We start from the raw sequence: 17,230 nt of genomic DNA, 5'->3' as shown, positions 1-17,230 counted from the left end.
TAGAGAAAGCATATAATAAAAATGTTGAAATTAAAACATTTTCGATTGGAGATTTGGTATGGAAGGTAATCCTACCTATGGATTGAAAAGATAGAACGCTAGGTAAATGGTCCCCAAATTGGGAAGGACCTTTCCAAATTATCCAAGTTTTTTTAATAACGCTTATGAAATTGAAGAGTTAGCATAAGATAAAAGACTCCTGAGGGTAAATGGAAAATATTTGAAAACATATAAACCTATACTTCAGGAAATTAAGATATTAACATAATAGATACATGTGCAACATAGAAGCCAAAATGGTAAATTAAAACGCCAAAATGGATAAGGTTGTTCATTACAAAATTAAATTATCCAGGAATTACGAAGTTACAAAATAACATTGATTTGATGTCCAACTAAGTGCAAAATTCAGTTGGGAGAGAATCCTTCATTTGATTGTATTTTGAAATGGACACCTGCAGGCGGCGTTCAAGGACAAACTTGCCAAGAGTAAGGGTATCAATTTCAGTTCTCAATTATTGGACTCATTAGACATGATAGACGCCCACCTTAATCTTTTGTCAAGTTATTGGCGATCAAGATTTTGGATTCCATTTTGATGATCCTTGTCCTTTCAAATTTTAGCATGTAGTTCCTTAATCTGTTCTTCCTAGGTGGAGATGTTGGCAACGCATGTGTCAAATTATTCTTGATTTTGAGAGAAGGATTTCTCTAGAATTTCAACCTTAGTAGTGGATTCAGTATTCACATCCTATTTTGTTGCTTGGGTTTATTTTTTCCTCTCAATTTTGGTCGAAGTTTCTTGCTTGTGCAAGAGATCTGCAGAGACTTGATCAAGAAGAAACCCAAGTTCCACTACAACATTAGCAGCTTCTCGCGAAATGCTTAGAATGTCAACCTTTTTCAACAGATTTTTGATACCATAATTGGCATTTAGGTTTCCCTCCATCACTTAGATCAGGTTGACATTGAAAGCTTTCTCTCTGATTTGTTGGAGGAGTTGGTCAGCAGTTTCGACAGTAGAACGACTACCATAGGCAGTTGAAGAACTAGAGCCTTTTTCAGTGGAGTTGGCTCGTGCGCTCATCATAGCCTTCAAATATTCAGCTGGCTTGTTCTTCTTCATATTATCTAATTTCCTTAATGATCTTAACATATGGGTTAGTAGCAGTTATATTATCCATTGTGGTTTGGAGAGGACCTTCCTTGACCTGATTTTCTTTATCGACGTTGGGCATGGTTTCATCTTCGTCACTATGCCCATCTTCGTCATGATTTGGAATTTTTGGGGAAGAGTCATCTAGTTTTGCTTATTCTTGCTCTTTAGTGTCTGGGATTTCCATGTCATGAGGTTTTGTGGCTTCGTTATCACTTTCTGAGGCAGTTGAGTGAGGTTGATTAGGAGAGACAGGGTTTGGAGTTTTATCTTGTTGAACTTTGAAAAGTTGGTTGACTTTGCTAATTGATCCTTTGTTCAACCCTTTATTAGATGTAGGAAGAGCATAAGGAGTATTAGTGCTTTTAGGAACTTTGTGCCTTATGCTGGAAGTTTCAGTATGAAGTTGATCATCCTGCAAAGAAAGAAAGAAGCTAAATCATTAATATTAGTCAAACATAAAAGTATAATGAAAGGAAAGTAAAATGAAGTTGAGATACCTTGAGTCCCTCGGCACCATGACTAAATTTGTCACTTTCAGCATGCTCATGCGCAACAGTGGTTGGTTTAGGACCAACACCAGTGGCTTTTTAAGCTGTTGATTTTGATGGTTTGGGTGTTACGTAGGATTTTTTTGGGGAATAGAATCAGATGCTTTCGACTTCTTCTTTTTCTTGCCAGGTTTAGAAGTGTCTGGCGATAGATATTCAAAACCTAATTTGACTAGTATAAGTTTTCGTTTTATAGGAGTTGTAGGAGGCTTTCGAACAACCTGAAAATAAAAGAGGTATTAGCACAATGTAAATTAAATTTGAAAATAATAAACCTTAAAAATGTGTGAATAATACTTTTACTGTGGTCTTTGTGAGATTTCTCTCCCCGTTCTGGTCACCACTTTTGGTTAAAGCGGTAGCTTTCTTCGCTGCAACAGTCTCTTTTGCAGCATTGGTTTTGATTTTAACAGCTGAGAAGAGAAATGAGTGAACCAAAAAGATCGAAGTCAGGGGAACATATAAGAGGAATTTCAAAAGAAGAAAATCGAAGGATCCTCTCATTCCACACCTTCAAGTATTGGAGTAAGGACGTGAACATGTTCTATATCAACATGAAGGAAACCTTTGAAACTTTCCAGAGTGAGCTTAGTCGGAACCACCCGTTTGGCAAGTTTTTGGGAATCTTGTCGAAGAAATTTTATTGAATCCTCATAGACGAACCATTATGGGAATGAAGGTCCAAATGCCAAGCCAAGGTCAGCGCTTGGCAATTGTGGGAATTTTAGTGATTGGAGTTTAAAAGCTAACTCATACTTGTTTTCAGGCTTTACGCACAAAGGGATTTTTAAATTAGGAAGTTTCTCTATAAACTTATCTCTTAAAATAAATGTTGCCTCATGGATGGTTCGACTGAGATTATCAGGTTTGTAGGCAGTTTCAAAGTATTTTTGGAATGCTCGAATCTCCTTGATATGAGTTGTTATACCTTTCTTGTGTCTGTCCTGTATAAAAGTAAAAGCATCAGTTAGATGTTGAGTAAGGGAAGCAACGTCGAAGATTTCATTGGTGTAGTAATTTCTCCACCAAGTGTCAAATTCTTGTGTGCAGTAAAGTGGTGGTTGAAAAGAAATGGGAATAAGTTTGGCAACTTCGGCATATAGAGATAGATATTTATCGCATTCATCCTCAGTGAACCATATGCTGTAAAGGAATAGGCCATTTTTCTGTCATGGAGAGATTTAGGTATTAATTAGATGAGGCCAAATTATCGAGAGACAAGATTGGGTTGATATCTAACCAAGGTTATCTAGTTTTTCGACTGTCTGAGTCTGGAGGCAATCAACTTAGGAGTGAGGAATGCCTCCCATATAGCCAAAGATTCTGCTTCCTGATCGGTCAAAGAGGCAAGAAATTCTCTAGTAAACCACTCAGAGCCATGGTTCTATTTGAGAAAGAAGCCATAGAAAGAGTGAAGTTGTAGCATTTTGCAAACATCATCATATATCCAGAAAAGGAAGCTTGTAAGCTTGATCCTTTGTCATTTGGGGTCAGATGAGTCAGGAGTATCCCTTCAACTTGCCTGGTTTTAATCTCTTTGTCTTCTTCATTGATGGTGTTGTAGGTTGGGAGTGAGTGCTTAAAGGTGGCATTTAACCATAAATAGAGTAACTAGTATGGGCCAACTAGTAGCATGTTTGTCCCTGGTTGATAGGTATTTAGAATTTCGACAACTTCTCCCAAAGACTCATAAAGTGAACCCGGGATTAGTTGACTTAGGCAGATGTTACGTCCAACATGCAGTTGGTTCTCCAGGGTTAAAAATCTCTTCGCCACTTGAAGAGATTTTGAGTAGAAGATACAACATGACAACCAAAGTTCCAGGAAGGCAATGTGCTCTTCGTCAGAAACTTCATCATTTTCAGTATTGTGATGGTCAAATAAATAATGAGTAAAGGTGGATTTGTTGGTAACAAAATTAATGGTGTTTTCGTTCATGTCGCTTGGGTCAAAGACTTTTCTGGTTGGTCGAAAACTAACAATAACAGCAATGTCGAAAAGGGTAGGGGTTAACATTCCGCAAGGGAAATGGAAAGTATTATGAGTACTATCCCAAAAATATAAAAAAGCTATTAACATATTTTGACTATATCCTGGCCCTACTTTCGATAGTTGAATCATGTCATAAAAACCCATTTCTTTCCATAATTGGAATTTCTGTTTCTCAAATTTGGTAAGCCAAGTAAGATAGGGTTCAAGGTCTTTCGATAAGGGGAAAGAGCGAAGCGCTCTAAGAGCTCCACTCATATAATTTAGATTGATAGGCTTTTTTGTTTCTAAGGCTTCAGTCGAAGACTTTGCCCGATTACCATCCACAGTTTTCACTTGGGAATAATTAGTTTTTGGCTTACTGGCTAAGGGTTTTGCACAATGATAAGTAGGAAAAAACTTTTTGAGTTTTTCAGCATCAACATTAGGGTCAGGCAAAGGACCCATATATACGCATGAAATTTACTAGCAATAGTGAGAGGAATCAATACCTGGGATTGATAGGTTTTGCATTTTTATTCAAGGAGAGGAGGCTCAGGAACATATTCTTGATTTCCTACTAGTGATGGTTTTGCAATCTGGGTTACGGGTGATAGGAAATCTTGTTGTTGTTTTTCAGCTTTGTTGTTTTTGGTTTTTGAAGATGCCATTGTTGAAGATTTGAATTTTGGAAGAGGAAAAGCTTGTGTAAATTGTTTCTAAGAAGGAATCGCATGAAAATTAGAGGTAATGAGCTCAAGAAACGGAAAATTTACAAAGGAGGAAGATGAAGAATATTTATAGAGGGAGAAAAATTTGTTCACATTTCCTTTATGATGATAAATGGAAGGAATAGTGGGACGCGTGTATGTTTCTCATTGGTTAAGCAGGCGATTTCCCTTTTAGTGGCTATATTGCTCCCACAAATATAGGGATAATAAAGGTGTTTTCAGTTCACATGTTTCTGATAGGACATTTTGGAAAAGTGGTCATGTTGACTATGACGTCACAGAAGTAAGTGTTGTCGCGTCAAAGCTTTCAAAAAAATGTCTTTTTCTCCATTTGGTCGAAAAAGATATTTTTAGGGGGCAATTTGTTAGCTATAAATTTGACGCTCAAAAAGATATAAGAAGTCAAGTATAAAACTTAAGGAAATATTTGGAAGAAATCCAAGATGACTTCAACGGAGTCAGACAAAGCCTTTTCGACTAGAATTTGGCAAGGAAATTGCTATATTGTCGGTAGCGTTATAGGATATGGAAATTCCTAAAACAGTTCGAAGATGAGTTCGACGAGGATAATTAAAAATCCAAGATAAAGTTGATAACCATATTTTGGTCTTATCTAGTCCTTCAAAGGACACGTGGAAGCCTATGAAAGGTGAAACACATGCAAGCATGAACATGTTGTTTTCTGAAGAAAAGACTGTTTGTTACCATTACTATTGAAGTAGTATAAATATGAGTCTTAGCATTAGGATTCATGGGTGTTCAATAGTGTATCAAACTCAAAACCACTAGAAGTATCTAAGTGTTATTGAGAAAAGAGTTTTTTTAGAATATGTCCGTATGAAATACCATATTTTCATTCAATGTCAATCTATTTGTATTAAAGTCATTTTTATGTCATTTACCTTTCTGTTGAAATTATGTTCTTTCCGCATATTTTCCATAAATTTTTATTGCATTACTTTTAATTGTAACATTATCATCGAAGAACATAATAGTAAAACAAATCTTGAACAAAAACTATACACATATGTCCTAGGATCAATCTAGGATCAATCTATTCTGTAAGTAACCAAAATATCAATTTTGGAAGACTATCGCTTGTTTACCAAAATCCAAGATAAACAGGGTTTTCTATTATTTCACATGTTGCTCTATGGGATTTTGGAGTGTTCATAATGAAGGTATCTTTAATGGTGTTTCAACAATTATAAAATAAGTGAAGGAGAAAAGTATTTTTTTGGCCTATAAATAATTTTTAGGTAGAGTAGACACAGGCTCATGCATTTTCTCCAATTGGCTTCAGAACCATATCCTCTATCTAACCAATAGCGAATCAATTATTTGTTTTAATTTGAAGGTTGGTATTAGTTTGTTGTTTTTGGTCATATCTTGGTGAGTTCTGATATGTTGGTGGTGACTCAGTTAGTATGAGATCTAGTCTAGTCCTTAGGAGTGAGGTTTTTAGCTAAATTGTGTTTTTGTGTGTGATCCATTTGAGTTTTTAGTTGTTTAGGTGTTTTTTTGTATTTTATTTTTTTAATACTTTTATTTTTATTATGGTGGTTCATTTAGCTTCGATTGTGCTAATTGATATATTTCTTTATGCATTTAGGTAGTTTTTACCTCTTTATTAATATATTATTTTATCATTAAAATAATTTTGGATTAAACTCAATTAATTCAATACCTTTAATATATATTTTATAGTTTATGTATTTTTTTTATTGAGGATAATGAAAAGTCAAAATGTTGACTTTATTATTTACAAAATTTTAACAAAATATTTTTTTGTCATTATTAACTATAATTTTTAACACAGTTAAAATGTTGACTTTGTTACTTTTAGAAAATTTTACCAAAATATCATATTTAATTTTTATCAAAATTAATTAAAATAAAAATGAAATTCCATGATATGAAACAAAAACATGTGTACATTATATTATACTAATTATGTTATATATTAGTTATAATATATATTCCTAATGTAAAATTAAAATAATCATATATACTTCATATATTAGTCTAACAATATATGTTTAGAATCAAGTGTTTACATAAAAAAAATTGACGGATAAGAAGACTATTAATGGTTATTTTAATTAATATTATTAATTTAGTAAAATAATAATCATATTCTATATATTTTTTATTTAATAATATTAAATTAAAAAAATCTTTTGCATGTTGAAACCTTTTATTTATATATATATATATATATATATATATATATATATATATATATATATATATATATATATATATATATATATATATATATATATATATATATATATATATATATATATATATGACTTTCGCATATGTAAATTTCAAATTGGAGAGATGAAAATTTCAAAGATTTATTTGAATGTAACTATTACTTGTTTGTTGTTGTCTTTTGTTGTAAGTGATCATGGCATTGGTTTTGACATGTTATTAAAAAGGTTTCTTCTACGATCTGGACCAAGTAAATAGGCAATGTGATTCTCCACCTCCATCAAAATAACCTTACAAAAATTTAGAATTTAGAATGTGGGTTTGTTCTACTATCAGGACCAAGTAATGGGAAATCTCATTTTCCAACTTCCCTAAAATTTTCTCACAAAAATTTGGCATATGAGATGTTATTAAGAGAGTTGTCATGTGATCAGGGTAAAGTAAAAGGAAGATCTCTTTTCTCTCCACTTTCACCAAAATATCTTCACAAATTTTTAAAATTTAGCATGTTACAAAAATGACGTGTTCCACCGTTGGGATCAAGTAACTGACGATCTGATTTTCCATCATCACAAAAAATTCCTCACAAAAGAAGTTTGAATTTTATGTGTTATCTAAAATCTTAATCGTAAGTAAGAGAATATTTATAAGATATAGGTATAAATTTGAATTTTTGGTTAAACGTGGATTAAGTGAAATTTGAGTTATAATATAATGTGATTTGATTTGGTTTAGTTCGATTTACAAAATACAAAGTGTATCGTAGAACAATGACACAATTTTAAATATGATTTTTAAGTTTTCAATTTAATTTGATTTGCAGTTTTCCATGGACAATATAAATTCTAAGAATTTAATTGATAACCCTATTTAAAAAATATCCCTGAATTTAGTAGTGTTTCTAGGCACTTACTTAAAGAGACTAAAGTCGTTACCTCTTTGATCAATGAATTGTTGGTCTATTTGCGCTTTCCTTTTCAACACGTGACTAGTAATTAAAAATATAAATATAATTTAAAATTTAAGGAATAATAAAATAATAATTGATCAAACATAAAGTAAATCAAAAAATATTCATGTCAAAATATTACGGTACTACTATTATACAGTATTATATGATTTTGAATAAATAAATATATAAGTAAATAACGAAACACTTATTACAGTTAACAGTCATGATGTATATGTTGCGAACGTGGTGCACGGAAAAAGCACTACGTGGGCCCAAGCCATATAAATACCCTCCTCCCTCGTTTTTCCATCAATTTCATAACTCCCATAACCGTTTGAACACTCTTTCTCCATTCTCTATTCACTCATCGCAACTAAACTTCAACAAACCAAATTCAATTTTCGCTGCATTTCTCGCCAACGAAACAGTTCACTAATAATGATAATCAGTTCGAGAAGTTCGAAACGGAAGCTTCAACAGGAAGCACCGCTGCAGGTGGTTAGCAAGAAGCTCCGATCGAAGATTCCTCGCCGGAGGAGACGTCAGATCTCGCCGGTGCTGATTGCTTCACCGAGATTCAAAATATCTGGCGAGAATCCGAATTTGTCAGTTATTTCTGTGGATTCGAGCTCCGCTTCTGATTTCGCCGGCGGTGAAGTTTCGTGCAATTCGAGCAGGATTTCTGCTGTGTTGTCCAGTGAACGAAGGACGTGCTCGAGGAATGAAATTTCAAGTGAAACTGATTGCGTTCGGAAGGAAGAATGTGTGAGTTTGTTGAGAAATCCGAGATTTGAGAAGCGGAGTGAGAATCAAGTGGAAGTTTCGGAGACTTCATGTGTGGATTCTAATTCTGGAGTTCGTGAACGGAGTACGAGCTTGATTTTGAAGTTCAACAGTGGAAAAGAGAATGACGAAATTTCGGAAGTTACTTGTGCAGAGAATTCAAAATCGAGTAACGGAAATTTGAATATCTCGTCGAAGATTACGCGAAACGATGTCGTTTCTGTTAGTTCTGGTGCTCGAGAAACATCGTTTATAGATGAGAACGGCACGGATTTGAAAGCGCAATCGATTATGAAGCAATTGCCGGATAATTCAGGTTATGATTCCGATCTAGCTTGCTCTGAGCAATTGCAATTTTCGTACTACGAAGATGAATCGGAATATTGTTCAAGTCAGGGAACTACATTCTCTGATCTTCACTCCGAGATGTTTGATGAATGCTCAGACTGTAGTCCGTCTCTGTTTATTGAATCTGGTAGCGAGTTTTCACAGGGATCCGTTGGTGAAACACCTTCGCACACTTATTCGCTGTTGCTTCAATATCGTAAGGAATTCACGACGTTGTTAGCTTATCCTGTTAATCATACTCCAAGTGTTGAAGAAGATGCTTCTCTTCAATGCAATGTACGTTTACTTTCATCGATTTCTGAGTTCAAGTTTACATACTACAACTTCTACTGCGAACAATATGCTTATTCTATTTTATTTTATATTTCTGTTCTCGGATTTCTTATTTTGGATGTGTTTGATTTCAGTTTTCAAGGCTTGAAGATTTGGATGATGAAGACAGTTACCAGATGCTTAGAATGAGGGAACGGAAGCAAGTTTTTATGTGGAATTATGCTGAGAGATATTTCTCTACAACGGATTTTACCGAGCTTGTATTTCTGCAACGCTGCCGAATGGTTCACTGGATCGTTGAGGTATACGTTGCTCTAACTAAATTCAACCAAGTTATCATTTATTATTATTACTAATTATTAATTTGTTAGCATTACTATTAGTTTTATTATTATAATATGATAAATATGATATGATGCATTAGTTAGTTATTAATACTGTCTTCTTCTAATTGTTACTCACTGCTTTCATATAACTTTGTTGTGTACTTGGAGAGTTTTAACAGAGTTAGGATTTGCTTTTGAATGTTACCTGTTATCTCTATTTATTTATTTGTTACTCATAGCAAGTGTAGTTAGTTATTAAGTTTTGTTGGCATGTGAGAGAAAAAATTAAGTTGTGTTGGCATGTGACCGAGTTGGAAGAGTGATAATGAGTGATACTACTATTGTTAGTAGCTTCCAGTTGTCTTTGGAGACACGCCAGATTCATTTGGAAAATTAAAAAAGAAAAGAAAAGAAAATGAGATAGTGAAAAATATGATTGGATTTTTTATATATAAAATGTGAAATAAAATGAAGTGCTAAGAATGCAATGCACTTTTATTTCAAGAAAATGTTTGATGTAGTCCTTTTTACACATTTCTCACAATATTTAATTAATTATCTGGAAAAAAAGTAATCACTTTAATTGAATACTAACTAATTTTAATATAATTAAGTCATATAATTAATTAATCATATTTTTATAAAATACTATATTCTTCTCATAAAAATATCTCATTTATATTTTTTATGTCTCAAAATAAATATATTTTTAAAATATTAACATAATATTTATTTATTTTTTCATTATTATAATTCTATTTATTAATTTTTATTTTTCTTAACAACTCTCCATTAACTATAATAAATATAATAAATAAGGGTAGAAAGAATTTTTGAAAAAATTTAAATGGACCCATTGTAAATAAAAAAATTGATGATCATATAGAAATATATCAATTATTATTCTATTCTATTATCATTTTGTCTTCATGATAACCGTAGGCTAGAAGAATAGTCAATACTTGACCATATTAGCTATTTAAAAAAAAATAATAATAATACAACAAATGAACTAAATTTGAATCCCTATTGAAAAACAATCCTGCATAAATTATAAATTAAATCCAATTGTCCCTATTGAAAAAAATAAATAATAGTTTAGATTTAATATAAGAATTTAATATGTACAAACTACGATTGTCCTCTTCTCATCGTGATTCTAATTAATTGATGAAATTACCCTCAAATAATTGTCATTTCTTTAGAGAAAGCTTAATTTTATCTCCCCTCTCTTCAGAATACGATTGTGTAAATAGTTTTTGATTTTTTGCTGTCTACAATGTTTATCGATGTTGCTAACACAGACTCACACACCCACCGAATTTTTGGAGTTTCAATTTCAAATTGAAATTTACTTTGAATGGGCAGCATTCTTATCGAAAACAGCTTCGACAAGAGACAATATTTCTTGCAATCAACCTACTTGACCGTTTCCTGAGCAAGGGGTACTTCAAAGCTGAAAAAAGCCTTCAAATTGTTGGAATAGCGTGTTTCACTTTGGCAATCAGAATCGAAGAAAACCAGCAATATAACAGGTTCATGATTTTATCTTACTTAACTTTCTCTCCGTCGTCTTAGTTTTACCTGGGAAACAAATTGTGTTTTAACTCTACAAATTGAGATTATTTTCATTAAACTACAAAGCACTGTCACATAATTGAAAATTTAAGTATGGTCCTAATATTTTAATCAGCTCATTTGAAGTTTGAGTTGTAAGAAAACAATAAAGTCAATTTGCTATTTCTCACTCTCTCCTTTTCTTTTCTCTTCTCAGTAGCAAGGTTCTCTTGTTCATGATTTGAATAATAATGTTCCATTTGTTCAAATGAATAATTGAGTAGGAGTATTTATTTTTAGTTTTTTAAAGTTAAACAACTGATTCTTTTGTTGGTACTATAGAGTGGGGCAAAAGAATTTCTACATAGAAAAAAGTGTGTACAGTAGATGTGAAGTGGTGGCTATGGAATGGATGGTGCAGGAGGTGCTCAAGTTTCAATGTTTCCAACCAACCATCTACAATTTCTTGTGGTATAACTTTTTCTGTATATTGTTAAGGCGCGAAAATATTTCATTGATGTTACATACACCAAATATTTTCTTCTTTCAAGTCTTATAAACAATTGAAAACAATCTGTTTGAGCAGAGCCTTATGATTTTATTCCCCTAATAAAGTATTTCTTGCCTTAAAAACTCTGCATAAATTTAAAATGTGATAATTTTGTAATTGTAATTTTAATTTACATAGCATCAAAGAAGAAAAACTAGGAACACCTTATAAAGTGTAATTCATGAAGGAAACAAAGTTCTACTCCCATTTACCCCTTGTAATAAAATTTTGCAGGTTCTACCTTAAAGCTGCTAATGCTGATGCTGTTATGGAGAAAAGGGTCACTTGCCTAGCTTTACTGGCTCTATCAGGTCCTGATCAGCTGTGTTACTGGCCCTCAACTATTGCTGCTGCACTTGTAATCCTTGCTTGTCTAGAACACAATGAGAAAGCATCCAACAAAGTCATAGGGGTAATTACTATTGCGATACAGAACTAAGCCTTTATTTGAATCATAGATTAATCAATCAAATTATGTAGGTCACCATTATATGACACGCTATGTTTGACTATAAATCAGGGTTCAGTTTAATTTGGCCGTTCTTGATATTTTAATTCACCAATGTAGTTTTAGGGAAACAAAATCAATCAAAATGGATTACAAGGATTGGGTTTTGTGCGGTCTTGGTTTGCACTAAAATTTGCTAAAGACATTACGATTTGTACAGTTGTGTGCTTTCATTGAATGATATCTGTTTCACCTTTCATTTTGATAGAGTATTGTCCAGTAGTATGCATTGAGGAATTCAATTATTAGCAAGTTTGTCATTAGAATTTCACGTATATAATTAATCTTGTGATTTTGCAGATCCACATTAGATCAAAGGATGAGAATTTGCATGAATGCATGGAGGTATGATAATATATTCTGTTAGTGTGCTTTTTCTTTTGTATTAGAGAACACAAAGTAGGGGGGAAAATCGCCTCACCTTTTCCTTTAATCATTTCATTACATATTCTGAGAAATGACCCACAAAATTATTTGAGTAAAATGAATCATTTACTATCATTTGGTTTCTCTTATTATTGATAAATTTAATATGAAACTTGGTATTATCTTCACTTGAACAGAGCCTGGAGTGGCTGTTACGCTATATATGATTACAAACTAGCTGGAAGGAGCGCATCAGTTATGGATCGGTGCGGAAGGTTTTCTACCCATCCAAAGGAAAATGGTTATCTTACATTGATTCATCAAGCATTATTAATACTAAGTAAATTTCATTTGTTCACCTTCCTGATGGGAAGGAAATTCAATTCTTTTTCCCATGTAACTATATTGGTTGTTCTATAATATAGAAAACAAAATATCCACATTTTATAGATAATTTGAAACCATACAAGAGGATAGAAACCTTAGCAGACAACAGTTACTTGTAAATGACCTACAAATATATCACAGGGTTATATAAAAGTTCATCTTGCATTATTATACATCATTCCTATTGTCTTTCATCACATTGTTGCAATATTTTCAAAGTATTTGATTTGTGCAAAAGTTCAGAAATGGATTAATAAAATGAAAATGCGTTTTTTGTTTCCAAAATAGTTTTGAAAACAATAAAGAGTGTATTTCAGCCACTTGTAATTCTCTTGATGTCACAACTTTTCTGTAAAACTGAACTATATTATTGATATTGTATTAAAACCCCTTCAGATAACGATACAATGGAGAACCGAGTAAAGATAAAACTCAAAAGGTATATGATGCTAAAAGAATAACAAAGAATGGTTATACATGAATGATGTTCATGTATATGAATCATATCTGTAGGACAAACCTTTACATCACTATAACAATCAACAAGACTTTTCACGGTACAACAAATTTGCATCAATCGAAGAGAAGACTGAAAATAACTGCCAACAAGGTCTGTGCTTTTAAGGATGTTAAGAAATTGCGAATCAGTTCATGTTAGAAAATTACCAGCTTTACTGTCATTCATTGAATTAACAGGAACGACTGCAGGGCCGCTGTTTAACGTCTGTTCAAAGTGCATCTGAGAAAACTCATCAACCGTCCCTTTTCTTTCACTGTAAATAATCTCATTTTTTTCCACCGCAGCTTGTTCAACCTTCTCCTTGGTCATCGTGCTGACATCCTCGGCTGCCTTTGCAATAGCACTAAACGCACTCGACACCCATGACGCTCCGGTTAAGACATAAGAATTGCTCATGATAGCCGTTCCAGCACTACTTGCCTTTTGCTCAGCAACAGCATAAGCAGACTTTGTCATTCCAGAAAGCTGATACCTTTCATCCATCTCTTTCACCTTTTCATTCACAATGGTTGTTCCAATACTTAGTTTATCGCTTAAACCAATTTTACGATCAATGGAAGCAACTGTTGAAGAAGCATTAGAGGTCAACTGAAGACGCTCATCTAAGGATTTTGTCTTGTTGATTGCGTCCTTTCCCAAAATGAAACCCTTCGCAAGCATGGTACTTATCGCATCTTCAGCCTTCTTAACAGCAACATTATTTCGGTTTGTCTATAGAGAAGAACATTGTACATTAGAAACTCTACAGACTTCAATTCACGCAATAAATCAAACTAGGATACACTAACAATTAAGAACTCACAGGACTTGACGGAAGAGCTTCAGGGGGAAGCTGGTACTTCTCGACCGGCGATATCGTGACATATAGGTCACCTATCTTAGAACCCTATATTAAAAATCTAAGAATAAGCACATGACTTAAAATCTACCGTCACATTTTCAACGCAAAAACTATATGCATATGAACATACTGTCAAGAGAACTGCTGTCTCTGCTCCCTGTGAATCCTTAAAGGTAACATAAGCAACCTGAGTGCGATCAGATTCCCTGCAGAATTACCGCAAAAGATTAGGGTGACATTTAGTATAATATAAACGTTCAAAAAAAGATCGTAAAAATGAATCAAGATAAGTACATTGCAAGTGCTCTGACCTTTGAATCTCGATATATTGAATATCACCTGAGAATGAAAAGAATTCTTCAATGTCTTGTTTGGAAGTAATCTGTGATATGTTACTCACTTTAACCGTTCTTATCTGCAAGAAATCAAAATGGAATGAAAAGGTTTTACTGTTTATGACCTGAAAATGTTCACACTGCAAACGTAAAAATGATTCTCGAGCATGTATTTTACAATTACAGTGCTAGCAAATAGTACAATCTTTAAAAGTAATCAATCCCTCACATCTGAAACATGAACAGTCCAATTTGGCGTAGCTGTGGAACATGGAATCGCTTCGGCTCTTTGATCTGTATAGTCTACTGATGTCTGCACACAAAATGTTGAATTAAGATATTTGACATCACTGCAATCAACTCTTAAAACTTTGAATTATATCCTATAAAATGCACTTGATAAGCTATTTCTCCTATTAAGCTAATGGAACTTAATGACTCAACTCTAACAAAAACCATTCATTTGCATTGCACAGGTAACAAAATAACCCCAATCAGAACCCATTCAACTTTGAGAAAAAAAATGCAAATCATGTATTTTTCAATCATATCACAGAATCATACTTCGACTTCCATTAGATCCAAAATCTCATAAGAGAATATTATAGATCAAAAACTCCAAAATCAATACTTATCGAATAAAACTAATCAAGGTAAAGTTGTATCACAGTTCTAAATTTCTCATTGAATAAATTAACATAAGGATTTTCGTTTCTCAAATTTTTTCCCTATAGTGGAATGTGAGAGCATTGAAGCAAAACAACAAGAGATTGTGTGGCATTAACAAGAAAGAAGAGAAGAAAACTAATCAAATAAGATCTGAAACGAAATTAACGAGAAATGGGAATGGGAGAGGAAAATGAAACTCACCGACATTTGGGAAGATACGATTTGATACAATGATTATTGTCGTAATAATCACGTTGGTTTGTTTTAACAACCGGAAAGAAAAGGGTGGTTTAGTAATTTTGAAGGGAACAGAACAGCGTTGCGTTTGTTTAGTAATTTTGTCATTTCATTCTGTAATTTGGTGTGACGTGACATGGGAGTGGGCGTTGCGTAAATTTTCAAACCAAAACTTAACAAAGAAGGAAAAATTGATTTTTTTTTTTTAAATTTAACTGCATTTTCAAAATATATACCAAACTAATCACTTTTTAAACAAAAGAATTCGTCTCCTATGTTTTGTCTTACACATCAATATTTGTGACACATGTTTATATGTGATATCAATGGCAATGTCGCATGTATGTAATATTTATGAGTATGTGTTATTGTTTGTCGGTCATATGTTCTTTTGGTTTTTTATTTTTATAATTATTTTAATAGCAAAATAATTAAATATTTAAAAATAAATAAATTATAATAGTATTCCATCAAATAGAATTACACAACGATTAGAGAGAATTTTAATAACCCGCTCAATTGTAGCATTCACCGGTTCCACACTCTAGAATATTCGCTTGCCTTCAAGATCTCTTCCAGAATTTTCTCTGAGGTGTTTGGGGTCTCCTAGTATTCGTCTAACAAATCTTCGATAATATCTTCATAGTAGTCGGCGTTATCATAATTGAGTTCGGTGCCCATGTTGTCGTAGTTGGGTCGTGTGGGTTAGGTCATGTGTGGGTTGTTAGTTGGTTGAATTGAGACATTGAATCACTTTGGAAACGAAACAATGGTTCTTATGGTGTTTGAAAGGCATGCGTTGTTTGGGTGCTTTGGCGATGTGATGATGCTTTGGTGGTGTGATGTTTGAGTGTTTTGATGGTGTGATGTTTGGGTGTACATTGGTTGGATGTTATGGTAGGATGGATGGAATCATATGCCTCATCGGGGCTATAGTAAGATGTGGTGGCCATATATGGTTGTTGGTAATATAGGTCATACTTTTGGTTTTGTGTTTGGGTGTATGACATGAATTGGTTGCGGGGTTAGGTGTATATAGGTTCGTAATCATGTTCGGTAAGTTGTTTGGTGTATTTGGTATGGTAATGTTGTGGGGTTAGTTGTTGGGTTTGGGTGGGTAAAAAATGTTATTGTGTTTGATAATATTGTGGGGTTGGTTGTTGGACGTATGGTGACGAAGCTCGTTGGCGTGGATCATTCAAATACCTCGGGTCAGACATAAATTGTGTCGTTGTAACTGATCTATACCAATTCATATAATTTCAAGTTGGTCTAGCATCCTGCATGATAGGTTCGTTTATGGTAAGTTGATGCCGGTGCTTCCATTAACGACACGCCTCCCTAACGAACTCTCTCCAATCAGAATAATTCCATTGGGCATCGATTCTTAGTTGATTCCATTGGGGGATCTGGTATTTGTTATTGCATGTCGAACTGTAGTTTGACACGGTCACTTTAGTGCATCTCCATAGTAGTGAACTTGATGATTACATCAGAGGAGATGAGGAAAGACTAGAGGCACGTCTGGCGCAGGAACTTGAGGAAAGGGCCAGGCAGGAAGCTGAAGATAAGGCTAGACAAGAAGTTGAAGAGAGGGCCAAATTAGAGGCTGAGGAGAAAGTTACTATTGTTGTTGTTGCTAAAGCTGACGCTGAAGAGGTTGTTTTCCTAGCTGCAAAAGAAGTTGCAAAGACTTATGAGGTTGCTTTGACTCGAAGTGAGTCATCAACATCTGATCTCGCACCTCTGGTACTGAAGACTCTAGAAGAACTTCAAAAGGAACAGTAACTGGTGAGAGTCAGACTCGACCAGCAAGATTCAGTCAACTCCAGCATCTAGAGCCTGCTTGCCCAGCTACTTCAGAGGATGCCTCTTCCTCCAAACCCTTAGGCACTCTAGGACTAATTGTTTGCACTTGTTAGTTCTAAGATTGTTTTTGCCTCTAAGGCTTT

General features: G+C 33.7%; 2 protein-coding genes across 4 annotated transcripts; one reads left to right on the top strand and one right to left on the bottom strand.

Moving 5' to 3' along the window:
• The first annotated feature begins 7,916 nt into the window (after nt 1-7,916).
• Nucleotides 7,917-12,854, top strand: LOC127092523 (cyclin-SDS). Its single transcript, XM_051031422.1, has 7 exons — nt 7,917-8,985; nt 9,117-9,284; nt 10,677-10,843; nt 11,208-11,336; nt 11,650-11,827; nt 12,224-12,268; nt 12,487-12,854. Exons 1-7 carry the CDS (start codon nt 8,017-8,019, stop codon nt 12,514-12,516), a joined length of 1,686 nt encoding a protein of 561 aa, XP_050887379.1. The 5' UTR covers nt 7,917-8,016; the 3' UTR covers nt 12,517-12,854.
• A 242-nt stretch (nt 12,855-13,096) lies between these two features.
• LOC127092524 (binding partner of ACD11 1) lies at nt 13,097-15,406 on the bottom strand. Of its 3 annotated transcripts, none has more exons than XM_051031425.1 (6): nt 15,243-15,406; nt 14,602-14,685; nt 14,349-14,452; nt 14,168-14,243; nt 13,999-14,082; nt 13,097-13,907 (listed from the first exon to the last, which is right to left on the bottom strand). In XM_051031425.1, exons 1-6 carry the CDS (start codon nt 15,246-15,248, stop codon nt 13,326-13,328), a joined length of 936 nt encoding a protein of 311 aa, XP_050887382.1. In that variant the 5' UTR covers nt 15,249-15,406; the 3' UTR covers nt 13,097-13,325. The 3 variants fall into 3 exon arrangements, with proteins under 3 accessions (XP_050887382.1, XP_050887380.1, XP_050887381.1); XM_051031423.1 differs by lacking the exon at nt 15,243-15,406 and adding an exon at nt 14,817-15,224; XM_051031424.1 differs by lacking the exon at nt 15,243-15,406 and adding an exon at nt 14,937-15,224.
• Nucleotides 15,407-17,230: the final 1,824 nt, after the last annotated feature.

This window comes from Lathyrus oleraceus, chromosome 6, assembly GCF_024323335.1.
Source record: "Lathyrus oleraceus cultivar Zhongwan6 chromosome 6, CAAS_Psat_ZW6_1.0, whole genome shotgun sequence".
Classification (NCBI taxonomy): Eukaryota; Viridiplantae; Streptophyta; class Magnoliopsida; order Fabales; family Fabaceae; genus Lathyrus; species Lathyrus oleraceus.
The sequence above is the reverse complement of the archived record's forward strand: the minus strand, read 5'-3'. Positions and strand labels throughout refer to the sequence as shown.